This window comes from Rhea americana, unplaced genomic scaffold (assembly GCF_003343005.1).
Source record: "Rhea americana isolate MKP2758 unplaced genomic scaffold, rheAme1 scaffold_165, whole genome shotgun sequence".
In the NCBI taxonomy this organism is placed as follows: domain Eukaryota; kingdom Metazoa; phylum Chordata; class Aves; order Rheiformes; family Rheidae; genus Rhea; species Rhea americana.
Genome location: NW_028185761.1, coordinates 1,905,753 through 1,932,818, shown reverse-complemented (window position 1 = coordinate 1,932,818; position 27,066 = coordinate 1,905,753). Strand labels below are relative to the sequence as shown.

General features: G+C 42.7%; 1 protein-coding gene across 1 annotated transcript in view; it reads left to right on the top strand.

Moving 5' to 3' along the window:
• Window positions 1-27,066, top strand: part of FCHSD2 (FCH and double SH3 domains 2) — a 136,149-nt gene that overhangs the window by 89,479 nt on the left and 19,604 nt on the right. Inside the window, exons 8-11 of the mRNA XM_085300568.1 lie at window positions 8,936-9,058; window positions 12,368-12,463; window positions 21,087-21,203; window positions 22,457-22,561. Of these exons, the coding sequence (XP_085156694.1) occupies window positions 8,936-9,058; window positions 12,368-12,463; window positions 21,087-21,203; window positions 22,457-22,561 (441 nt within the window). The remainder of the gene's footprint in view (window positions 1-8,935; window positions 9,059-12,367; window positions 12,464-21,086; window positions 21,204-22,456; window positions 22,562-27,066) is intronic.

Here is a 27,066-nt window from a genome sequence, read left to right as displayed (position 1 = left end):
GATGCTCCAGGTATTTGCTGTATAGGAGGCAATGACAGCCAACCAAGATAGCCAACCTCAGGGAACACCTGGGGTGCTCCACTTAGGGAGCAGGTGGGGCTAGGTCTACAATTTTAGCTAGAAACATGCAACCTTCCTATTTTAGAAGTCATGTGGACAGACATCCCGAACAGATCATTTACGAGGTGTTGTTTGATTGGAAGTTTTGTTTTTAGCAGCTCTGGATTMTCTTAAAAGAGATGAATGCACAAGGGAAAAATCGTTCTTTCTTCAGCATTTTTATCTGCTGTATATTGTTTATAACCACCTAATGTTTCCATGAGTATCTGGAGCTTACACATATTTACGTTGAAACTATGTGGAAAAACTCAGGTGCAACTTAAAAAATGGGATGTGTGCACCTAGGCTTTATCCTGATAAGTAATCAGATATTACTGCCTTTAACTTTAAAAATTGTTATTGAAACTGTGGACCAGTAATGTATATAAGTTGAACRGCAGTCTGTAGAACTTCTCGGTATGAGAAAGGAGCTGTCACGCGCCACCACGGCGGTTATTTAGCACAGAAGCAATAACGGGAGATGGTTCTGGAAACGGTCAAATGCTCAAATGGGTGTTTGGAAGTGAAATCCCCAAGTTTGGTGAATCACTGCTGTTTAACCAAAACCAAAATACCTAGACCTCCTAGCAGCTTAGCCAGTATAGGCTGCAAATTAAACATGGTCATCTGGTTACATCAAAGCAAATAGCAAGGTATCAGCTGTTTCTAATGCTCTGCCAAAGCCTCTGGGAAGGGTAGAGAGTTTGAATAAGCGTGTTTGAAGCATAAGCTTACTATAGATTTTTGTTGTCTTCAAGGAACCTGGAAAGTAGCTTTGAAGATGGCAAAACATGTTATAATGACCATCTTTTGAAGGAGGCTCTGAAGACTAATTTAGTGGCTTGTGTGTCAACAGCAGGAGAATACATTTCTAAGGGATATAATTTATGAAAAGGCAGAAGAGTTATCGGGAGGAGACAAGACCCAGCACGGCACCAGCCCAGTAATTTTATAAGAACAAAAATGTCGCACTGAATTTGAAGCATAATTAAACCATAAAAAAAAAACTATTGCAAAAATGGCTTCTAATCTGTTGTATTTTTTCATCTGAAGAGAGAGGCAGATCTTGTAATCGCTTTTGCTGAATTGAGAAGGCCTAGACACGGTGTGGTGACAAACTCTGAGATCAATTTTTACTCTCTTCTGCTTCAAAAGCTTCACTTCTCTGCTTCAGCATAACTAAGTCTGTTTGGTGCTGTAAGGCCGGTGTTTGTTTACGTGGGTGAAAACCTGCAGTTTTTGAAGCGCTAAGGTAACTGGGAGGCTGTCGTGGGTTTTGAGTACTAATGCACATCGTACCCGTCATGGTTTGGAAGAACCTTCTCAGTGAAGCTGAGCTGGTTCTTCAGAACGCTCCTCCCTGGTGTATGTGAAGCATTTAAGCATTTGGCTTGGAGATGGGTGATGGGAAGAGAGAGAGAAGCTCTTTTTTTTTTTTTTTTTTTTGAAAGTAAAATATTTTCACAAATATTTAATCCAGAAAATATATCTTTAACTTGCTAATTTGCTTATTATGTGTACACCCAAGTAATTTTCTTTAAGAAGTTACAAGAAATTACTCCTTGAATTTACTTTGTAGGTGATTATTTTGATCTATTCAGTAACAAAGACTAGGTATGCAAGACAACATTTTAAAAAATCCAAAACTTATCAGATTCTTGGTGCAGAAAATGTTAATAATTCATAAAACTTGAATTTTTGTCATGGCTGTACATATATTCTGCCAGAAGACATCATTCAAGGCACTTGACCTCTCTTTATCCTTTCTTTTCTATTAAAACTTTAAATTATGCAAGCAGGGACATATGTGATTTACACATTACCTGGAATATTATGTATTTTTTTTGGTAATACTGTTAGGAAATTAGCTTTTTTGAAAAGGTTGTTAAGTTCTAAGCACTATACTTCGATAGAGCATGCAGCACTTTGCTCAAATGAGTTTGAAAAGACGCTTACGTCGATGCAGTTGTGCTCATCAAATGATGTTATCAAAATAAGATATATTCAGCTGGTTCCAGTCAGGAAACTTTTAACACTTAGATCCAGTTTTGTCCACCTTCCCAAGGATCTTCTCATCCAGCGCTGTTGTGTATCTAATGGTAGGAACGTATAAAATCATGTCAGCCTGTGGAGAGAGTGGCACAACCAAGAAATCTAGCAAGACTTATTTAGGAATACTACTTGTAGCGGTTTCTTTTTGCCTGGCTAAGCTGTGTWGTTGGGGGGGGGAAAATGCATTTAAAAGGGAGAACCCTTTCACAACATTTTTAATTGCTGACTTCAAACTAAAATTACCTTTCCCCTCGCCGTCTCCCACGGGCGCTTGCAAGGAGTGCATGCATAAATTGTTAGCCTCGTTCCCCTGGGAATAACTGAGAATGGACTCCTAGAAGTAATAAAGTATAATTGGCATGTGGAATTCCCAAGCGATATTTGGGAAACACGGTTTAATCTTTCATGCTGCAATGCAGCTGCTGCACCTTTGGCRTGCTGCGGTAATGTTTTTTCCTTTATTGTTGAAGATAATTTCTTTCATTGCTCTGTGATTATTACGATAATTGCAGTACTGTGATTTGGCGCCGCTTTCCTTTAAGAACATGTTGCTCATTTGTGCGGATTGCAAAAATTGCTAAAAATGATTTCACTTTGCTCCTTAAATTTTAGTGTGGCTGGTGTGGAGTGCTCCTTTAGTACGTAGTATTCCTTTAGCAGAGAGCTTTGGGGGGGAAGCGGCATTAGATACGTGAAACATTCTGCACCCTTTTCATACTGTTTTTTAAAAACACATTTTAATTTGATTTGGAAAACGTCTTAATTATTCTGCAAACACCCTTTGTGTTGCAGGTTAGACGGTGGAATGTAGTAACTGGAAATTACTACATCATGCCAGAGTGCAAACTGTGTCCGTTTGGCATGAGGAAAATCTTAAATGCTCAATAACGGAATTAATATCATTAAAGTATCATCTCTGATTTTTTTTTAATACTGCGACACTGCCATCGCTGAACTTATTTTCAAGCATCGTTAGAACAGCCCATTCAGCGCGTGCTCGGCTGTAAGGGCCGGGTAACGTTAAACCYGCGTTCAGGGTGTAAAACAGCGTATGGAAGTGAGAAATCCACGGTAGCAGTTGGGAAGAGCAGACTGTGTGAGAGAGCGGAAAAGTTTTTGCTTACCAGATATATTTGAAGAAATAAATGTGAAAAGCACACCGGGCGAGAAATTAACTGCAAAAAATAAAGAAGCTGAGACAGAAAGATGCAGTTATTGGCAAGAACTAGACAGATCATTGGGGAAAATAATTTACAAAATGCAAAGGAGAAAATAAGAGCTTGTGAGGAATACATTTAATCTATATCTGGAATTCTGACTTTTTTTTTCTTTTAACACTTTCTGTATGCATTTTATCTGTTAAGGGAGTATTTTTAACTATTAAGTAACATGGGATTCGGTATGAAATGGGTTTTACATATACATATTAATGTAACTTATTTAAGAAATATATTTAAAAGCTAAAATACACCTTGCAGGGTGTATTTTGCCACTGGAGAAAAGCATGAGAAAGCCAACTGCACACGACAGATGCTAGAGGCACTGCTTCGTACACAGACGAYGACGTGGTCAGCATGAGAACCGTCGCGTAGGAGAACGCGTCGGAAAAATGCTCAAAAAACAAGAACACGTGGTTTTCAGGCGGGAAGGAAGCAAAACCCGACTGGCAGGAGTGGTGTAGCGTACTCTTCGGATCTTAATGTGCCCGTGCCAGTCTGCCACGAAACCTTTTTCTGAGTGTTGGGTTTGAAGGTTCCACTTTAGACTTATTCCAGTACTGTGAGATAGAAAGCAAAATAGGTCCAAGAAGACCTTGTGGATAAAATGGTTTGGGAAAACCAGGTGTATTTCTGGATTGTAAAGAATGTTTTAATCTTCTGGGGGGGGTTCTTAAGCCTTATGCAGTAGTTTTTGAAGATCATCTTCTCCACTCTTATGCAAAACTTGCATCAGGGTGTTCCCACTGACTTCAGGAGAATTACTCTCGATCGCCAAAATGTTAATTTAGGGCTGTCTTCATCAGGTAGCTCCCAYGGCTGTCCACCTCGTGGGGCAAAGAGTTGGTGGCTTGGGAGGTACAAGGGTTCCCTGCAAGTGTGGTAAGGGCCAGCGAGGTAAAAACAGGTGGMACTTAACTACCTTCTGGATCTGGCCAGTGCCTTGCTTCTGGCAACGCTCAGCGTTTATAGTTGTATATACTGCTGGTGATGAGCATAAGTAGGGCGCCCAAGGCACCTGSCCGTCCACCTCCGCTTAGCAATGGTGTTTACTGAATTACTTGTAGAGTAGCCCTCAAGCTGCTGGGTTACGGAGCAAGCAATCAAAAGCAGCTTTAATTAGGAAATGGAAGAAAAAGTAGAGCGTTCTTGGTGCAGCATTTGATTTTTGCGAAGCATTGAAGGCCACTTCAGCTTGTGCAGATGAGCACTGTGCTCCGTGGGAATGCGCAGGCTGGCTAAGGAAAAATACCTGGGGTACCTTAATCGTTATTTGGAAGGGTTTTTCTTTCCCCCTGGTCACATCCCAGGTAGCTGCACAGTGGCAATCCTCTAAGAAAATCAAATCTTTCAGYATAATACTGCTTTTCTTTGAGATGCAGAAAGAATTCCAGTTGCAAACTAGATGCAGTGAGGGTGCCAGGGAGGAAAAAGCATGCAAAGGGAAAGGAAGAAAGAAGAAATATATATATATAATATATATAAGCAGAACCAGAGCTGTCTTCTTTTCTGTACTTGCTCCTTTGGGACTGATCGCAGCTCTTGCAGCCCTGCGTTTTGAACAGCAGCTGCCTGCACCAAATTAGAGAGAGGCCTTCCTTGCTCGGTCTGGATTTATCATCTTCYGTAAAACGGTCTTTTCCTTTTATGCTGGAGCTTTATGGGACTCCTCTAAATTGCAGCTGGTCGGAGCGATAGTTCCCCAAGAGCGAATCGGACCTCGCTGTAAAGCGTCGCTGCAGCATCTGCCGATGCGCAGGATTATCCCGTGATACAGCAAATTCCTCTGGCCTTAGCTCAGCACCGTTGCTCACTGGCTGTAAAGCAACGGGCTCCGCTACTGTATTACTTCCAATCCTGCTTTTACAGTGCTAAGCCTGCAAGGTCCTTTCTCCTCGCAGGCTAAGGAAATCCAGCACTAACTTGGTGATCCAGGTAAGGTTTGTGCTGCCTGCTTTTCTCTGCAGCATGTGTTCACCGGAAAAAAAAAAAAAAAAAAAAAAGAGGATTTTTTTTTTTCCCAAATAAAACCTTCTTTCTGAAGGCAGACGGCGCTCTTCCAAGCCGGGGCGAAGCTCCCACAGGAGCGCTGGAGCCGAGGAACGCGGAGAGGGCGGCGCGGCCCCGCTTCGTGCCCGCGGCTGCTCCAGGCGCGCTCTTCGGGGAGGTTACGCCGCTTTGGTCTGGGGTTCGCCGGTAATTCAGATACAGGAGTTGTACTTCGCTGGCAAACGCCTGATCCGCTTTGGCGTTAGGGTGCCTGGGCGGAGGAGAGAGGTGCTTCAGCAGCATCAAAACGCTGCGGTGATGGAAGAATTTATAAAGGGGAAGAGTAGAAACAAGCTGCTCTCCTCCTTAAGGAGAAACTAATGCCTGGAATAAATTACCACCAGGAACAGCAATCAGCATTTTTAAGAGAAAAGCGCTGCGGGATGTAGCTCTTAACGAAAAAGGATGAGTTTTCCCGACCTTCCTTCCTTTTACCGCCTCAAACGTCCTTGGCGAATGCCGTTGTGCATCACTGGTGAGGACGCTGCTGACCTCGGCAAAGCCGGTGCAAACTGTTGACTTCGTAACTAGTTTCTAACTATATAATTCTTGTAGAAGCGTTTTTGAAATACTCTGTCCTTCGTTGTCATCCTTTTTTTTTTCTTTTCCTAAAACTAAGAGAAGCCAAGGGAGCCAAATAACCAGATGCGCTGCCGTGCTTGAGATAACGCTCGTGCAGACTACTTTGGTTCTGACTTCTTACGTGGAGACCGCAAAAGATGCTGGAACTGTTGTCTCAGCTCCAACTATTAACGGCAATTATTGCTATTAATTATTCCTGTACGCACCTCAGCTTTTCCTGTCTGTATACGCTCTTGATCACAAACTGCTCCGGTAATTTGCGTGGAAAATTTAATGCAGTTTACAGCTGGAGTCTCAGTTACTGAAATCATTCAACTCAAACCTCCCGTAGTTAAAGTGCACTGAGACCACGCTGTCTCCGTGATGGATTATGGGCACATTTTTATAAGGCAAACACTTCAAGGTCTTTTTTCAGCGTGCACGTTAAAATGCAATTCATGCTGTTTTTTTTCATGTTAAAAAGAGATTTAAGATAGCGTTATGGAAAGTATCAGAAAAATAATACAATCCGTATTCTTATTGAACTATAAGGGTTTTTTTTTTTAAATGATCGAGAACAAAGAAAATATGGTTCCCAATGTAAATGAAAACAGGGTGGTGTAAGAACTTAGAAATAGTCTTTAATAGACTGCCTAAAATAAAAAGAAGAAGGCGTCGACGATATGAATCTCCCACGTTATTTTGGGCTTTCGCTTTGATTACCAAACAGGAAAATAAGTCACGTCATTGCGATGTAGCACCGCGGAGTTAACAGATCAGCGGGGCAACTTATTGCTTTGACAGAGCACGAGGWCTTTTCTGGAGTTCATTTGAAAACTCGCCCCGTACCCGTTCGTTTTCAGCGTGCCGCCAGGCAGGGCCAGGGGCAGCTCTGATTTTATTGCGTTGCCTCCACCCATGCAAGGAAATTCGCAGCCTTCACCRTCGGCTGTATCGTTTCCTGCAGCGCGGCGGCCGCTTCCCGAGCGCCCGCCGAGGTCTGTAACGCTCAGCGGCCGCAAAAATAACGCGGTGAAGCTGCTGAGGTGCTCCCGCCTCTCTGCGGACCGCGCTGGGTTAAGTCTTAGGTTGAGACGGACGCCCGGAAAGCAGCCAAACGTGCTGAAAATTTTTGAAGTACAATTTTATTTGAATCTTTGAGGAACTCTGTGTAGAATGCAGAATTATTAAAAACCGGTGCATCTGGCAAGTTCCTAAAGTGTTTTCTATAGTCTGCTTGAATTAAAGAATATGTATATATACATCCTCAAAATCATGAACTAAATTGGGACCGAGAAATTTCGTTGCTTGTAAAACATATGTTATCCTGTACTGGAAACAGTGTGTTGAAACCATTTTATTTCCATTCTTGGAAATCGTAATTCAGAGTTATTTAACTTCGTATTAACTTCTCTGAGATGATGGATTGGGTTTGGTGGGTTTTTTTTTTCAATCTTGGTTTCTTCTTTGCATTGGCAGAGTTTCTTTGACAGACAGGTTTTTCCAGGCTGATCTGAGTACAGTAAGTGAGTTTATCCTGYTGAGATTCAGGAAGAGAAGAAATGCCATTGCAATGGCTGAATGTGTATTAGGGACTTGGGGGGGCGATTTTCTTTTCTTTTTTTCTTTTCCTTCCCGTTTCCTCTTCCCGTTGTACGCTTAGAGATTTCGAAAAGGCTTTTTGGGCCTCAGCGGTGATGTTTGGTGGTTTAGGTCTGAGCGCTTGCAGTCGGAAGTGACACTCGGATTATGCATTAAGTAATCTCAGGTGTGTGTTAGTGTACGACGTGCAGTTCGTCGGGCCAGATCTCTTCGATATCAAAATGCGCAGCTGGATAGCGAAGGCGCCGTTTTGCGGCACGGGGAGGTGCGTTCGGGCGCGAGCAGACGCAGAGAAAAGCCGTGGGGCGGAGGGATGGAGCGGCGCGTGGAAGTCGCCGAGCCCTCCTGGGAGGCCCTTGGGCATCGCCGCGGTGGGGCCGCGGTCCCCCGGCGCCCTCGGAGGGCTTCTCCTCTCGGCTCGTGGGCGGTCGGCGCCTCCAGCGTCGGGTTCGCTGTTGCTGGTGTGGCCGCTGGAGCACGAGCGGGTCGTGAAGGCTCGCGCGGTTTCCCCTTCGCTTTTCCCCCGAGGGTGTTCAAAATGATTCACACAAACCAGCGCGAGTGCGTTTTTTTAATTAGGTGAAATCTGTTATATACCGTAGAAATGAATATCCACAAAATTTAAATGCAGTCAAGTGAGTTGCTTGCAAATCAGTACGTCTTTAACAGAGGGCTTGCATGAAACCCCTGGGTCACCTAGGCCGTGCGGTAAGATTTTTACACCTCCGGTTCCAACGAGCTTTGGAGCTTGAACTTTGATGGTGTCGGCTGTTAATTCTTACATTTACGATAGCAATTTGTTACGTGTTTGGTATTTCCATGCCAAAAACAAGGGGTGCRTTGCCCATAGTTAAAACAGTAGGTATTGATTGGCACTTGTTAATAAGGAAAATAGGTATTTACGTGAGAGCATACAGCTATGACGTGCCCGGGTAATGTCTTCTAGAGTGCTGCACAGYGATTTAAAGAGTGCTGTGGCTGGTAGAAGCCACGTATCCTTTCAGTTACTAGGTCGCTTTCTCTACATAAATAACATATCCCTAAGCAAATTCACTTACCCAAGACCTCGGTGTTCTGCTGTGGTTATATTACACAGCTGGGTGGAAATCATTTAATAATGTGGTATTGTTACAGTGCTCTGTGGTGCCATCTAATGGAAATGAAGCACTGTCATCCCTTCCTGTCAAAAACTAAATACCTGTCCGTCCCTTCTAGTAATTGGAGGTGAATTTTCTAAAAAAAAAAAAAAAAAAAAAAAGGAATATGGGCATCTTCAAAAGCAGGAGCTTGCATATGGAGGATGCACGTTCTAAAGTACTTACCACTTGTCTTTAATTTTTTCCCTCTTCGTATAGGCTCTCGATGGAAACGTATACGATCACCTTAAGGATTATTTAATGGCATTCAGCAGGACTGAGCTAGAGACATGTCAAGCTGTACAAAACACATTCCAGTTTTTACTGGAGACTTCCAGCAGGGTAAGTTTTCCCTGAGCGATCCTTTGTAACTAAATACTTGCAGCATATATAAGTTCTCAATCTTAAGATTTGCTTCCAAAATAACGACAAATCTGAAGGGTCATTATTTTTGGTTATCCCTGAGTGGCATTAGGTTAAAAGCAACTAGGCTATTTTCTTGGGGAGAATTTTTCCTATTGCCACCCAGGTTGYGTTCTCATGAGTGCATTTACATAGCACAAAATCTTTAGAGAAGAGCAAACGAGAGATGTCCAGTTATATTCACTCTACATGTATATAGAGAAAAATTGCAGCTGAAGGTTCTGTTCTGTGTATTCTKGAATAGCATTAGTCATCCATCGCAGTAAGGCTGCATAAGACTGTTTGGATCATTCCTTAATAATTTACTGTCAGCTTAAAAACAAAATATTGCMGCTTTTTCTCCTTTGAATTAAGAATGGCAAATACAGAAAGCAGATTAGTATCTCGTTATGGACATGGTTTATTTGCCTTGTCAAGCAGCCAAAATCAGAAATACGTGATCCCTTCCAGGATAATTTTGATCCTTGAATAATTCGTCAGCTGGGCTAAAAAATAATAAAAAAAACCCGCCAACAAGCCTCAAACCAAGCAGACTTGAAGAGTTTTGGTGCAGTCATAATATTCCTTTATGTGTACTCCATGACCACCCACACAACAGAGCCCGCTTCGCACAGCCTGCGCCGCAGGAAGCCACGTTTTTCACGCGTTCCTTACTCACCTGCAAGCACGTTAACTTGTATCTCATTAAGCTAAAGCAGCTGGATTAAAAATTGCTTCATTCTAACTAGTCGTGGAATTTACTTGGCAGTTACTGCAAAAAATGATGAAAATACTGTATTCTCTTCTGCTGGAAAAGGGCTTTCAATAGCTGACCTTTGTGTACATCGTTCAAGCGGCCTGAAAATCTTCTGGATCCGTAAAGCTCCCCGGGCGGCCGACGCGGGTGGGCTCGCCGCGCCGCCTCCGAGACGCTGCTCCGTGGTGAGCCGTGCCGGATCGGCGCGGCGTGGGAGCGACCCGTCTCGTCCCTCCGGCGCGGAGCGTGTGAGGACGCAATCCGAGCTCCTTCTCAGGGGCTGGGTTTTGCTCGAGACTCGTGCTTCTTGGGCTTATCTTTTAAATACGCAAAAATCRAATTTTAGTCTGAGCAGCTTGTGAAATTCCATTAGCTGCTTCGGATGACTGGACGTTGCGATGTTGCTGTTAAGAAGCTTCACCAGTCCAGAGCGAATCATTCTGTTTATGCCTATCTCTGGCCATGCATTATTTCTGCGTTTAATATCTATTAAACATTTGATTTCCAGTCTATTTTCAGATACATTTATTGACATTGGCTTTATGGGAAAAATGCACGATAACATTGAATTCTTGAATAACAGGCACTTCATTTGGGAAAGTTTCTGTTAAACCCTGAGAATATTGTGTTGCTTAAAAGYCTCTCTTATTTTCTTTTTAATAACTGTCAAATATGCAGGGTATTTATTTGCTGGACTTGCACTGTCTCACACCAGCACTGACGTTATAATAGAGTTGCTCTTACTTAYAACTAAATGTTTTGCCTTTCAAAGAAAATTTCTCATGAGTGTTCTTGTTAAGATGGTATTTTTTTTTTTTTTTGAGAAAACTAGTTGCTTAAGAGTTAGAGTTTGACTGTGAAAGCTTATTTTGTCAAAATAACTGGAAGAAAAGGTCTTTTGCTTTAAAAATTTCCGGTATGGGCTGTGTTCTGTCTTTGGTAGCGGCACTTTGGGGATATTTTTTTTTAAACTGAAGCTGAGTTAAAGCAATTACATATTTTTGAAGTGGCAGAGTTGTGTGTTGTGTTTATGTTTGAAGATCTATGTGCAAACAGGCCAGTTATCTCCAGSTTTGGCTTAGTATTTCGTTCAGTTGCAGTCACATTCTTAGATGTGCGACATCAAATCCTATGCCAAATTGCATATACGTGCATACATGTACAACGCGTTCGCTGTTTAATAGAGGACTGGGTAAAGTTTTGCCCTTTCTGAGGCTTTTTAAAAGAAGAAAATGAAAAACTGGCTTTGTATCTCCGTCCTTTACAACCTTCACGCTGCAAAAAGACCCCGCTGGAYGTCAGGTGCCGCAGGCCGTCGGGCTCGCGCCGCGTCTGCCTGGTGGAAGCCGCGATGCAAAGCGCGCGTGGCCGTGTCCAGGACGCCTCGTGTCCGAAAAGGACCTCCGCGAATSGATGCCTGCGGTTCGGGCGTGCTGCGGCGTCCGCAGAGCCGCTCGGCGTCATCGCCCCCGAGGCCGGGGTCTGCGCTCGGCCCCTTCTGCAGCCGCGGGTGATCCCTCCTCTCGCACTTCCCGAATTGCAGATTAAAGGTTTTTTTCCTGCAATTCAGTATTTCAGTAACACAACTGTCAACATTTTAATATATCAGAGAGCAAGTTGTGTTTTCAGAATTACGCTGCAGGCTGCTGTTCTTGGCCATATACGACGCTGCTGCTGTTTCTGGATAACCATCATCCTTGGTACAGATTTCTGCTCGTTTAAATCCTCACTGTGGTAATTCATTTTTATAGTATCTTKTTGCTATTTAGGCATTTCCATCAACTGAGGCAATTAAAACCTTGCCRAGTTTGTCATCTTGTGATCCTATTTTTAATACTACAATTATGGAGTTTTTCTTTGTAGGTATATGTAATTTGTGACCGGARTTCTTCAGTGATACATGCCATGCTGCCTGAAATGTCTCATTTAAACAAATTTGGTAGCTGGAGTGAGTAGTTTTAATATGGCAAAGTAGGAGCGGTTTCTCTGAAAGCTGTGCAATATAGAGTAATGCATTTTTTATTGATTTTTACCTGCTTTATTCCAAATACTATTTTCAGCTGCTGCAACTAATAACTTGCRTAAAAACAGGACACTTAAGAAATAACTCCATACGAGAAATTATCCACGAGAGGAGAGAAGGATGTTTGTGGTAGTGACACTACATACCGTATACCTATATACTTGGGAGTTGTTATTTCCTGTGTGGTATTTAATTTTGTTGGTTAACGGTAGGTACGTGCTGGGTCTCTGTCTCCCAGTGTCTGTCCTACCAGTCACTCGGGGGTAACTGCGGATCGTATTGCTYGGGGCCTGGTTCTGCATTTCCTTCGGGGACAAAACGGAGGAAATCSGGTTTTGCTGCATTCATGGTTCTGCTGCAGATCCCGTCTCCGATCGAAGCGGCACCCTAATCTGAGGCTAGCAGCATTTGCACGATGCTTTTAAGTGTACAGAGTAGCTGGTCTCACTGGCGTTTCCTCTTTCCTCAGGTGGTGCGGGATTACAATCTGCAGCTGTTTCTACAGGAGAACTCCGTGTTTCACAAGCCRCAACCTTTCCAGTTCCAGCCGTGCGACAGTGACACTGTAAGAACATTGCTGAGTTCTTTGGGTCATTTATTCTTGCTGTATTTCTAAGAATTTCATTATAGACGGGTGCAAAAATAGCGTGCAGTGCACCGGTATCCTGGTAGGCGTTAGCCTTAGGCTGCGTTTTCGGAGAGGAAAGGGAAAGCAGACGGATTCCAGCAGATCGGCTTACGGTAGGTGGGTGATGATAACAAAACATCAAACAGGCACAACGCCAGCGTTGTCATCCACAAAAGAGCTGGATCTTTTCTGTAACCAGACTGTGTGACTAACGGTCCTGCGCTTCTCCGCTTTCAGCATATTTTATACTCAACTTTGTTTGGCTTTTGATGTGCTGTTGAGGTTCTCGAAACGTTCACTATTATTGGCTTACAAATTGAGTGATGATACGCCGTATAAAATGTCTGTTTTCCTCTAATTTACTCAAGGAGTATCTATAGATGCATGCAGAGCAAATTCCTGATTTAAGATGAAAACAGTTAAAATCTGCATTCCGAAATAATCTCTGAAAATATTATTCTGGGACATGCATCACTTCCGTAGCAATCATTAATGAACTGAAGTAAATCAGTGTGTGCAAATACATTTCCTAACAGTGCTTAAAAAAGTGATTGATGTCCCACCAACACTACTAGCATTATTTAAAAAAAATGCCAATTTAAAACAAGTCAGATTTATAAAGAATTAACCTTGTGCAGCTTTTTTTATTACTTGAATTCATATTTAATAACCTGACACAGCTTGAGTGATTAATTTCAGGAGTTCTATTAATGGATAGCTAATAGATTATAAGAGTGATTTTTGCCTAACAGCTCTAACACAGTTTTTCTTGTCTTTCCTTCTTAACCAAACGTGACTCTTAAGTTTTCTTCTAGCTTCTCTATATAGAGCAAATTATTTACGTAAGTTTTTAGCTTGCTCRTCGTACACCGAGCAGAGCCTTTCTGACTGTGTTTGCATTGCGTTTCTAACCTTTGCCGTGTGTTCTCACCTCTGTGCAATCTTTGCCTCTAGAGTTTTAATGCAGTTCAGCTGGTGGATATTGAGCCCTCACCTGTCAGTGCTATGAGAATGACTATAGCAGAGGTATACGGTAGTACTTAACGATCAGCCTTAGACATCTGTGGTGTTACTGGTGTGCATGTGACCAGGGGTGCTAACGTTGCTTATGCAGAAGTGGCAACAGAATGCATAATATATATGTGTTTAAAAAAAAAAAATTCTCCGTAACGAGACTTAAGCTAAYGTAAAACAAGAAAAAGGCAACTTATCTGTGTTATTTCTGGGAATCGGCTTCACGCTCATCCTTTGCACTTGCACAGCATTTGTAATTGATATTCTAATCTTTTAGGGGCATGAATTAAAATTTCGCAGCTCGAGATAGCGATGTGTGTAATAATTCTCTAACGTGAATGGGGAAGCTTGTCTAACGACTGGAGGCTGTTAGGATGCCCCGATGAAGTACAGTCCCATCACTAATTTWATTTTATTCTTTTTTCCGGAGGGCTGTCACCATGTCAGACAGAATTGTAATTCCCTGTTCTTACGGTCTTTAACATTAAAAATCAGGTGATTCTTTGACAGGGCACGTGGGTGGTCTGACAGCGTAGGTGTGCGCTGCTTGGACTGCTTGACTTRACGGTGTTTTGGAAGGTGGTAGGTGGTTCACGTCTAAAGAGGTCTCRGCACCTCAGACGCAGCAAACTCTTCACTGGCCAGCCCACGTGAGCTGCGGAGTTACTGTATTTCTTCTTTTTCTGAGCTTCTAGCTGTTTATACTGTAGGCATTTTTCACAAACACAGGAGCTGTCCAAGCTTCCTCACGATCCAAATACCGATTCTCATCCAGCRGGATCCTACTTAGAAAATTGCAGGTTACACTGTTACTCAAGAAGTGAATAGAATGAGAGGTTTTGTTCAGAATTTGGCTTTTGAATTTGTCAGCAATTCGATATTCTAATTGAACAACTTCAATCGAAGAACAACCACCAAGCATTCTTTTGCCACATGTTCGCTTTGTGGAAGATATAAATTACCAGGTGGTGTTTTTGGTTTTTGTGGGATATGCATGGTTGTTTTCATACTAACGGCTAACATTGGAGAAATATGAGCAGAGTGATTTATCCGTGTAATCGAGCGGTTTAATATTAAAGCTTTCGAAGAACAGAGTGTGGCCTCTCTTCAGACAGAACGCCTGATAGCGCATCTGGAGTCCAAGCTCGGAGCGTTTTAAGTATTCCTCTGATGAAAAAGTAGTAATTGTGAATATTGTAGGCAAGATGGGTGCTATAAACAATATGGATTCAGAACTTGGATCTCCGGGAGAGGCTACGAATGCTTTTGTAAATTCTACTTTTACGTGAACTATCTGGAAAGTAGGTATGAAATAGGGTATTCAAGATTTTTGTATTTCCCTAGCGTCACACTAATCCTGGCTAAAATGCAGAATCTTGAAAGCGCCCATAAAGAGAAATCCACTACAAAATATGTTACATCAGTTAGCTATTTTTTCCATTATCTAACAAATGTTAATGTCAAAGTAGTCTTTTAATGTTACTAAAATACTTAAATTGTTTGTGTCTGAGTTAATTTTGATTAACATAAATTCGTAGTAGTAGCAATCCTTCCAAGAAGCAGCGTGTTTTTGAAAAAAAGCTTAGCTAAGAAATAATTTATAAACTCCCAACCAGCTTTAATCCTTTCGATAAATGATTTCAGAGAATGGATTGGGCCTTTGTGAAGAGCAGGATTAAAAAAGGGGGGGAAAAAAGTCTTTGGGCATCCTTTTGGCCTTGTAAGAAAAACGATACTGCACGTTCCGAGCATACATTATATTTGATGTAGTGACAGTTTAATCCTGAAACATCCTCTCACGAGGAAAGTGATATTTATTAAGTCTGCGGAAATCTGTGGCGTTGAAAACACGCTGTCCCCACGCTTCGGAGATAAGCGTATCCATAAGAACAGGGCAAAACGCAAAGGAAATTAGCCAGCTTTCCTATATTTCCTGCTCGGAAAAGATTCTTTTCCTTGAACTGCGTGTTATCCCGTGAGAAAAACGAGGCCAGCGGCAAAAATCCCGTCCACCGTGCCGGAGGGCAGCGGCGCCGAACGGAGGCAGGGCTCTTCCCTGCTCCCCGGCCGCGCGCCGCCGGCGGTCCCCTTCCCTTTCGGCACCCACGTACAAAATGCAGCCGGATTTTATTTTTATGAGAGTTTACCGGTCTGGAAAACGTGCAGTACCCGTTACTTTATCACACCTTAGGTTTAGCGGKTTTCCGCTTGCGCGTGTAGATGCAGCATTTGGTCAGAGGTCYGTTTGGTTTTTCCCCTCTATTTGCGCGTTTAGACGCAACTTGCATTTGTATTTAATATTAAACTTACGTAAATATTTTAAAATATCCTTAAAACTTACTTAATGTTACGTATATTTAAATATTTTAAAGTACTTTACAGTTTTATGACTGTTTATTTTACAGCTTATAATTATTTAGCATGAATATTTGATACTGGCTATAAATATTTAAAATATTTATAAATATTTAAATAAATAAAAAGTTCGTAAAATACAAACTGTTAGTGAAAAATCATCGTCATGTAAATAAGCCCAAATTAAGAAGACCAGAAAATGCATTCTGCGTGTAAAGTCGYCTGTGCTTTAAAACAGAAGCAGAGGTAGAAGATTGCTTAAAATCTAAGGTCGGAGATAACGCAGTCGTATCCGAGGTTTATACCCAAAGGTCGGTTTGGAGAAAATGTGGCAAGTTCACGCCCTGGAGTTTACACTGCTTTTTACCGTCCGTAATTACTGCCGAGCGAAGCCCGGCGTGATCTGCGGAGGTGCGAGCAGGGAGCACCGGGTCCCACGGGAGAGCGGCCGCCGCCGCCGGGCCGGGCCGGCGCGAGAGCCGCCTCGGCCGCTCGCTGGGAGCGGTGGCCGGAGAATTTAAAGGAAAAAACTAGGATTTGCAATGCTTGTTCTCTAATCTGAACTATAACAAAAACTTAAAAAAAAAAAAAAAGAAAAAGTGAGGCACTGCAAACGTCACAGGCTGGCTTTATAGATCACTAAAACTGAACAAAACGTAGCAATTTAATATTCTGTTTCCCAAAAGAAAAGAAAGCAATGTCCCCCTAAAAACAAAAAAGGGAAATTTATTTCATACGTAACGGCTTTACAAGTGCTCCCTTCGCGGGCGCTTCTAACGGGGAGCGTTCCAGGCACGGCAGATGGCAGAGAACAGGTTCGGTATCTGTCGGTACCGGAATATTTTGCTGCAGATCATTTCTTCTGTGGGAATAAACCCCCTCATGCTATGGCTGCAAGAGTAATGAGTGTTTCGCAGCTCAGGTGATGTCCGACAGTCCCAGGAGCCTCTCCCTCTGTTTAGATATCCCAGAATCGTCTTTCTTGTGCTGAGGTTAAATGCAATTATTTTCTTTACCTCCCGCCTGATAGGACGTTCCTTCTCCTGCTGCACCCTGCCGTGCTCATCGCGGCAAGAAGAGATGTCACTTTGTTAGATTAAAAGGCAGAATATGGTTATTTATGCAGTAGCACGGTATTTGGTTGGTTTGTGTTTTTACCTTTACCGTAACGTATCATATCGTATGGATTGAGGTCTGTTTTAATCCTTCTGAGCGTAAGGAAAACCATATGTGAATATTTTGTTTTTCTAAAGCTAAGCGGTGAGGCCTGAAATGCACTCCTGGTTGAACTAAAATTAAATGAGTTCTACTATAATAGAAAAAAAAAAAAAAAAAAAAAGAACGAGCACTAAATTTGACTCATGGTTTCCCTAAAGTTGGTGTTTTTAAGCTGTCAGTTGTGTGAAAAAAGTCATGCATATCCCGTCCTGCTTTCCAAAGTGTTGATCATAAGATTGAGCTTGCAATTCAACATTGGCATGGTAACCTCTTATTTTGAACTTTTTAAAAGAACTGGCTATGCTTTTTAGGTGTGTTTCGTGTTAGTGGTTTGCATGCAATAAACGTTTACTGCTTTTTTCCTTTGTTGAACTACTATTTTTTTTGTCTCCAGCTAGAAAAACAGTGTGCTTTTAGGCTCAAGAGCCAACTTCTATTTTTTTTTTTAAAAAAAAGTTTTTAAACTTTTAAAACTCTACATGTACAGTCTGCGTAAAGATCTAATTGCATTAAAAAGTGAATGCAAGGTGCATATTTGTCCTTGTCCCGAAGTGACTTCTGCCCTTGTAATAACGTTTCAGACAAAACTGGAGATGCAACATGTGTCTACAGACTAAACGCAGTTGTCAGTTTAAGAAACAGCCTCGTATTGCTAGTCTCTAAGCTCTTTACTTGGCCAGTGTCGTCTGGTATTTTCTCTCAGTGTACTGATTGAATTTTTAGCGCTAAATACTGCTTTCAGTGAGAGCAAAGCTCCGAGAGGAAAGCAGAAAGTTCATCTCCGTTGAGCTCGGGTTGTTCAGCTCTTTCTTCATTCCTTAGCCGTGATAAGTGGTTTTGTCTTCCTCCTTTTTGGAAGAGAATAAATCGACCGATTGGACATCTTGCCACTGCCTGAAGTCCGAAAGCACATGAGCTCGCGCTTAATCTGAAGTTTTGCAGCAGAGCTGTTGAGGTAACAGGAGACCGGCAGGGCAGCGGGCAGTGCCACCGTCTGTCTCACTTGGGCAATCAGTCGTGTGGACCCAGTACTAAATTCTTCTTATTTAGACCTGGGATCTCAATCCGTGGAGATACTACAGTACCATCCAGGTGATCACTTCATTAACTTAATTTGACTCCAAGCTGTCTTTAGGACACTCCGGTTCCCCATCTGCACTTACTATAGCAGATAAATCACTGCTTTGGCTCCTCTCCTTGTACCTGTTTAAGAGGCAGCAGGTTTTTCATCCCCTATTTGATGTGCCCTTCTCACCTATCCTTTACCTGAGGATTTGGACTTCTCGCATCATCTTTGAAGTCCTCCTGAAGCACATGCTCTTCAGTGCCCATCAGCTTTCTCCTGTTCTTCTGCCTTAAAGTTCTTTCACAACCTTCTTAATTTTAAGTTCCAGCAGCTTGGTCTCTTACAGGTCAGGTGAAGTCCATTGCTGCTATGCAAGTTCCCTTGGCTGAAGAAGTGCTCCGGATCCCGATGAGCTTGAAACCTTTCTCCTTGTGCTGTCTTCTCAGCCAAGTATTCAAGTGGTGCATCTCCACCAGGCTCCCTGGTCCTGTGCAGGTTCTTGAGAGCATTTTAGAGGTTACTACTGTAGAAGTCCTTGTTTTCAGCATCTTCTCCAGGAGACTGAATTTTGCCTCTAGATCTGAGCTCTTGCTTTTGCTTGTATTTCTGGTATCCACACAGACCATGGTACTGGACGCACTTCTTGTTAACCCATTTTTGTGTTTATTCTGTAGACCTTAAAGCTAGGGTGAGGTCTGCATGGATACAATACTGCTTTATGAATAACTAATAAAGCACTCCGATCCAATAACGATTCATTTCTTTTTTCAGTATGCCCTTAGGAATAGCCACAAGGTTTACATTCATTCTTTTTCTGGTCAAGCGCTTTTAATAAATAGATTATAAACCAAGAGCACGCTTGGGATAATGCAGAATGTTATCAAGCAATTGAAATGGAGCCTCTGTTCATTCCTAATGGAGATGAGATGCTTGGTAGGAGCGATGCCAGTGGGAACGATGAAAATTCATTCTGTTTTACAGGGGAGAGGCACCGTCGAGCAAATTTGCTCGGGCTTGTGACCCTTAAGACCCAGTCAGAAGCTGTGGAAGAGGAGCTCGTACAAAAATATTTACTCCGTTAAGTGTGGGAAAACCTGAGGTCAAACGTARTCTTAATTTAAGGCTTGAACGTGCCTAAATAAATCCCGTGTGTTTGTGCTCTCACATTTTGCAACGTTTTAATGGGATTGTTTAATGTCGAAAATTAAAGAGCTCAAGCAGTAATGAAAGAAAAACCCAAGGATAGTATAAAGCCACTTCAGTAAAAGCAGGCAAAGGGCGTACCTCCACCCCTCTTTGGCTGAGGAGTAATTTATATACCTTATTTCTATACCCTAGGGACGGGTTGAAGCATCACAGACTTCTCGGTGAATTTGCAGCTTCGGAAAGGGAGGCAGAAAGCGGCCCTGGAGCCGCCCTGTGAGCCGGTGAACGTTTCGGGCTCAGCATACTTGAGAATAAAAGCCAGGGTCAATTTGGATTTGGAAAAAGAGTTTAACTGAAGGAAAGAACAAGCAGAAGTGATTTTTGCTTTATATTCAGCGGACTCCTCTGTTACTTCAGCATATGGTAGTATTACTGGCTCTCCCGTAAAGGCAGCGTAATCTAAAGGCACAAAAAGCTGCCTTTCGGGAACGCTTCGGTTTGTTTTCCCCGTATCTCTTTTCCATATCCCCCTGRGCTCTACCAAATAGTGATTTTAAACTTGTCGTCCTTTCTTGACACAAATCCTACCACTTTCCCCTCGTAACATACCTGTAGCTAACGCGATCTCTTCTTCCGCGTCGGTTTGAAGCTTCTCACCGTGTCTTTCTGCTCCGCTCGCTTCCTCCTGCCGACTAACCTTGGAGTCTTCCGCCCGGAGCCGCGTTTGCCTGCCTGCAGAGTCTGCTCTGGCTCCAAACTGCGCCTCGCGTAGAAAAATCGCATCTTTTAACCGTGCGACAGAGAAGAAGAAAACCGTAAAGCCGTCATTTTTCTCCTGTGCCCTGTTGGGGCTTACGCACCGCCGGTTTGTTCGGAGTAGCACGACGCACGCTAGCTCTCCTTGACTGAAAATTTATAGGGGGGATTTTTTTTTCAGTCGCTCTCCCAAGGCTTTGCAAGATCATGTCGGCGCGAAGAGGACCGGCGGTAAACAGGAACGCGGCGTGGCGGGGGGCTGAGCTGAGTCAGGCCTCGTAGCTTCAGCCAGGGGTCTCAGCGGCGAGATTCGTGCGAGTAAACAAGTCACCCAAGGAGAGAGGGTTGTTGCTGAGGCTCCCGTTCGGAGCAGTGATTCACTTAGCTGGAGAAACCACTGAAATGCCTATTTGAAGAATCTGCTCTGCTGTGCCAGGCTTGCTTTTTGCAGACAAAATAWTTTTTTTGGACAGAGAAAATGGCTATGCAGTTCTAAAATACTTGATTGCATTACAATTTGATCAAAAATTACAGAGAACGAGCCTAAATGGCCCCTTGTACAGCACCTAACCTTTTATCTTTGCTTCCTATAATGCATCTTTATTTTAGAAACAAGGTGGGTTCCTTGCCTCGTCGTTCTTCGTCTCTTTGATGCCGCGTCTTGGTGAAATAGTATTGCAGTTTCGTTCATGGGGAATYGTTTCATTGCAGTAGGACTGCGTTTGGCATTCAGTCTCACAGTAAGGCTGACTTTCCGGAGACAGCGCGTTGCAAATTCTTTTGAACTTTGATTTGCCTTCATAGCTGCTTTTCCATAACATGATATCATGACAAAGTTCGTAAGGCAGAGAGTTGTTTTTGTTGAATCTCTCTTGTTTTGTACAAAACAAGATTCCAGGCTGATAAATACAAGGTAAAGTTACCGTACAGCTAAATATTACCGTATCTGCGGAGGTAGCCCCAGGTCTACATCGTGACTCGTTCTCTTGTTGCTTTCTGTTCCAGAGTCGACAACTAGAATCGGAAACTGGAACAACCGAAGAGCACAGCCTCAACAAGGAGGCTCGGAAATGGGCTACCCGCGTAGCACGTGAACACAAGAACATCATCCACAATCAGCGGGTAGGTTAGAAAAACACTAGTTTGCTGATTGTATTTGTTGCAGCTCCCTACTGCATGAAATAAGAACTGCTGGAAGCACCAAGGAATTATTTTTGTTGTATTTTCTTTCTAGGTCATCTGCCTTTTTTTTATTATCTTTTCTTTCTTTATTTATTTTTTGGTGGAGCACCCTCCAACAGCCAAGTTAGCAGCTCCTCAAACTCATGCGCTTGCACTAATTTATATTATTCCCATATAAATCTGAAAATTACAAAATATAAAATACAAAATATACAAAGTAGAGGGACTTGGGGCTGTATTTAGGCTAATCTGGGGCCTCGGGTAGTTGTGTTTTGGATGTTTTGGAGTGCAGATGCAACTACCTAGGAGTTAAGCCATACTAGAAATGCATCCTTTCAGTGCACCCTTTCAGTCTGGGTCACAAAGTTCCTRCAGCTTTTACACCAAGGCTCCTGTATTCTTGTCTGCAGAGAATGCTGGGATCCAAACCTCTAAACTCCATCAGAGCTCAGAGATGAGAGGGAAGTAGCTAACCTCTGCCTAGAGAGATCAGATACGTTACACATGCTCAGGTCAAGCCCAACTCGCTCAGAGTATATTGAATTCAGTTAAGGAGCATGTGGCTATATGGTAATATCTGTAATATTTTATAATAGTCTATGTGGTTTTGCCCCCARACTTTGCAGGAGAAAGCATCAAACAAAAAGCAAGACCAAAATAGGTTTACCATCTTGCATGAATTCTGTTGAACCTGGATTGCTCTACAGCAACAACTGGAAGTTGTAGCRCCAGGTGGAGGGTATAAACAGAGAGGATCTTAAGTCTGTATCTGAAAGATGGTAGAAGGATTCCCCTGAGAGAAAAAAGGGGGCATTCTGAAAAAAACAAAAACAAAACAGGCACTCCCTGTTGAAGATGCACGTTCAACTTGACACAAACATGGAGCAGCCTGTCTGTTTTGTATATGTGATTAATAACATATCGATGAGTTGATTCATACTTATCACAACTTAATGTTTTCCTTTGTGTATGTTGAAGTATTTCCTTAGATGGAATTGCCATGGGAGATTACGATGCCTTTAAACTGTGTTTTGCCTTTAGTCATCATCTTTTTTTTCTTCTGGAATACAATATCATCTGTTAACCTAGCATCTAATCAGATGATGATTTTTGTGAATTGTTGTAAATACTGATCGTGCAAATGGCTTATGAGCATGTGCTAACCCTGTGATGTATTATCTTATTTTTGACAGACGCTTGAGGAGCTAGAGTGCCATGGGCCTGTGATGTCTGAGCAAACCCGCGCAGAACTGGAGCAGAAAATAGATGAAGCCAGAGAGAGTATTCGCAAGGCTGAGGTAAGAATGAAATTATTTTGGCATGTTCACCTTCTTTCTACAGTAGGATATATATTACAGCTGTTGAATTTTGTGAGTGGAAATGTAAGCTTTTAGCATCAAAGCACCAGGGAATTTTAAGATGCTTTTTTCTTCCTTGATTTCATACCTCTCAAATCACTGAATCAACTTAAAGAAAGACTCAAGAGATTAGAAGAGCAATATTAAAAAAAAAAATCTTCCTGATGAAGAGTGATGTAACTTACTGTGTTTTCTCCTATTGTGCAGAGATGAAAATACACACATTTTAGGGATTTTGTCTTAAGTTATATAGAGAAAAAACAATCTCTGATTTGCTAGTTTCCTTGTGCTTGATGGAGTTGATACTGGAAAGTGATGATTGTATCTCTATACTCAAGTATTTGGCTTCTAGAAGCAACTACCACATGGTGATCTGCCTTGTGCTCTAGTATTTTTTTAATATACAAATTTATTTGTAACGTAGATGAGAAAACATTTGATGTAATCTTTGTATCTCTTTGTACTTTTATTCTGCCGTGCTTTTGAAAAGGTTACAGAGGCTAATAAGACCTATTCTGGGTAAAAAAATAAAATAAAATAAAATAGAGACTCAAGAGAAAATAAACTAGCTTCATATTTGATTACCAATGTTAGGTTGATAAAAACTTAATTGTTTTCATGGCCAGTGATTCAAAAACCTATTGGAAACAACAGGAACTAATCTATTAGTTTTCAGCTGAGTGGGCTGCTTAATTAAAACCGTAAAGCAAATGTAATTATTTCAGTTAAGTGCTTCTCATACTGGTAGGTACTTGGAGTACCTGATGTAATTAAGAATGTGATTTAGAGTTTGAGAGGTTAGAAGATACAGAATAGAAATATTCCTCCTACTAGTGTAATAGATGTTAGCATTTTTAAAACAAATTCATAATATAATCTATTAAAAAATGTCTTAAAATGCATCAGTATTTTATCTTGAGTAACCATTTCAAACAAGCTGCACTCCAGGGTACTATAGTTAATGATTAAACATGCAAGGACAGAGAATGTGAGAAAGAAAAACAAAAGCAGCACCAGAAAGAAATAAAATGAGGAGCAAGAGGAGAAGGTTCTTGCACAAAAATAGTGTAAAAGGTACGGATGAGATCAGTTCTAGAACTGAAGTACATGTTTGCAGGTCTTCGCAGAATCACAGAATGGTTGAGGTTGGAAGGGACCTCTGGAGATCAGCTAGTCCAACCCCCCTGCTCAAGCAGGGTCACCTACAGCATGTTAGACAGGGTTGCATCCAGGCGGGCCTTGAAGATCTCCAGAGAAGGAGACTCCACAACCTCTCTGGGCAACCTGKKCCAGTGCTCCGTCACTCTCACAGGGAAGAAATTSCTCCTCGCATTCAGGTGGAACTTCCTGTGCTTCGATTCCTCTTGTCCTGTCACAAGGGACAACTGAAAAGAGTTTGTCCCCRTCCCCTTSACACCCTCCCTTCAGGTACTTGTACACATTGATCAGATCCCCCCTCAGTCTTCTCTTCCCCAGGCTGAASAGGCCCAGCTCTCGCAGCCGTTCCTCACAGGGCAGGTGCTCCAGCCCTCAGATCATCCTCGCAGCCCTATGCTGGACTCTCTCCAGTAGCTCCATGTCTCTGTTGTAGTGGGGAGCCCAGAACTGGACACAGTACTCGAGATGAGGCCTCCCCAGGGCGGAGGAGAGGGGCAGGATCACCTCCCTCCACCTGCTGGCAACACTCTTCCTAATGCACTCCAGGAGACCATTGGCCTTCCTGGCCACAAGGGCACATTGCTGGCTCATGGTCAACCTGTCATCCACCAGCACTCCCAGGTCCTTCCCTGCAGAGCTGCTCTCCAGAACGTCAGCACCCAGCCTGTACTGGTGCAAGGAGTCATTCCCTGCTAGGAGCAGGAGCCTGCACTTGCCCTTGTTGAACCTCAGCAGGTTCCTGTCCACCCAGCTCTCCAGCCTGTCCAGGTCTCTCTGAATGGCAGCACAGCCCTCAGGTGTGTCAGCCACTCCTCCCAGCTTGGTATCACCTGCAAACGTGCTGACGAGGCACTCTGTCCCCTCATCAAAGTCGTTGATGAAGAAGWWGAACAGGATGGGACCCAGTACTGAGCCCTGGGGGACATCACTAGCCAGAGGCCTCCAGCTAGACTCCACGCCACTGATGAYGACCCTCTGAGCTCTGCCTTTCAGCCAGTTCTCAATCCACCTCACTGTCCACTCATCTAACCCACACTTGCTGAGCTTCTCTGGGATGATGTGATGGGAGACAGTGTCAAAAGCCTTGCTGAAGTCAAGGTACACAACATCCACTGCTCTGCCCTCATCTACCCAGCCAGTCATTCCATCAGAGAATGCTGTCAGGTTGGTTAAGCAGGATTTCCCCTTGGTGAATCCATGTTGGCTACTCCTGATCACCTCCTTTCCCTCCATATGTCTGGAGATGACATCCAGAAGGAGCTGTTCCATCACCTTTCCAGGGATGGAGGTGAGGCTGACCGGCCTAGAGTTGCCTGGCTCCTGCTTCTTGCCCTTTTTGAAGACTAGAGTGACATTGGCTTTCTTCCAGTCCTCAGGCACCTCTCCAGTTCTCCAGGACCTTTCCAAGATGATGGAGAGCGGCCTGGCAACAACATCCGCCAGCTTCCTCAGTACCCCTGGGTGCATGGGTCCCTCAGTACCTGTGGGTCTTAAGAAGGTATAATTAACAGAACCCAATAAATCAGTGAAAATCTGTTTGAGGAAGGAGAGAAAAGGAGAAAAACTGGCAGAACTTTATTTGTGGAGTCCTGGCAAGTTAGAGCTTTGAAGATAAGAGTTGCAATAGCCATRATTTAAGAAGGATCTCAGCAGTAAAAATTAGGCCATGTTATTGTCCGTGCCAAAATTGAGAGTATTGAGGGCTTTTGCCCAGCAGAAGGGTGGCATTTCTGAGCGTCTTAGCGAAAAGAGCTTTAGACAAAATTGCAAGTTCCCTTGGCCCACAACTACAGAAGATTAACTGAGAAGAAGAGTGCCAAGAAGTGGAAGATGTGTGCATATATCTCTATATGTATTAAAAAACAGAGAGAGAGAGAGAGAGAGAGATGCAAGATAAGAATTAAACCCCGTTGGGTGCTGTAATAGAAAATGGTCTTTTCCAGAGGTCGAGGGATGGATAGAGCTTTATTGGGAAACATACAGGAAGGGAGGTACCTTGCCAGGAAAGTGATTCATAAAAACTATGAAGAAGAACRTAAAATAGCATGCAAGTCTCCAATCTAATGAGAAATGAGTGCAGAGTAATGTACATATGTCCTAATGAGAAATGGGTGACAGAGCACTGGACCAGGTTGCCCAGAGAGGTTGTGGAGTCTCTTTCTGTGGAGAGATTCAAAGCCTGCCTGGATGCAACTCTGTCTAACATGCTGTAGTTGACCCTGCTTGAGCAGGGGGGTTGGCCTAGCTGATCTCCAGAGGTCCCTTCCAACCTTACCGATTCTATGATTCCYCCTAAATATCAGGTAGTATTCAGAAGAGATTGAAAGCATGGACTTTTCTTTGAACRTTTTTTTTAGAGGGAGGTATTTTGCAGTATTATTAAGTAGTAGAAAACTGAGTTTCAAAAAAGAGCATATTTTCCCATTTTTTCAGTGCTAATTGGTGCCTTGTAGTGAAAATATCCTTTATCTTTCTAATATTTAACGTACATTCTGTTTTGCAACAGAAGAAAATGCCAGGTGCTTGAGTCTAAGAAGACTCAATGGCTAACTAATTTTCTCTGACCTTTTTCTTCCTTCTCTTTTGATGAATATTTTCTACTCTGTATTTCAAAGACATTAGAAATTTTTGAATGGTAGGTATGTAAACCACGTTGTGTTTGAGACTTTTATATATTGCTACGTAAGTTATTTGTAGTGTAGAATATTTCTTAAGAAATCCCACTACATGAATTCAGTAAGCTTTTTGACTTTTATTTAGGAGTGGCCTTTTCTTCTAGCTTCAGGCCTTAGCAGTCCCCACTCTTTAAAGTGGCGCTGTCAAAGTCRCTTCAGGACCATTAATTAGCAAAAGAGATTTTTGCCATGTATACTATCAGTAGAAAAATAAACTATGTAAGCTTTGAGTAGAAACCTGTTTTATTTTGCAATACAATGGTAATTCTTTTCAGGAGGTAAAAGCATTTGCTGCATTCCTTTGCATTAGCGATGGCCAGATGAGGGAAAGATAATTTGCAGGTGACGAAGAAGAACAAAAAGTTGCAGTCAACTTTTGACTGTAGACTAATAGAGGAATTGTCCTCTCTCTGAGCCACTGCACTGCGTTTTGCCCAGCATTTTTCAATTCAAGCAGCTGCTGATTTGTAAGTAAAGCAAAGGAATGAGGCAACTGATCRAGCTCCGTGATTCACAGAGGTCCTTCTTCCCTTCAGCATTTGGAAATTTGGTGAGAGCCAACACACAGTTATTGGATCACAGAATCACAGAACGGTTGAGGTTGGAAGGGAC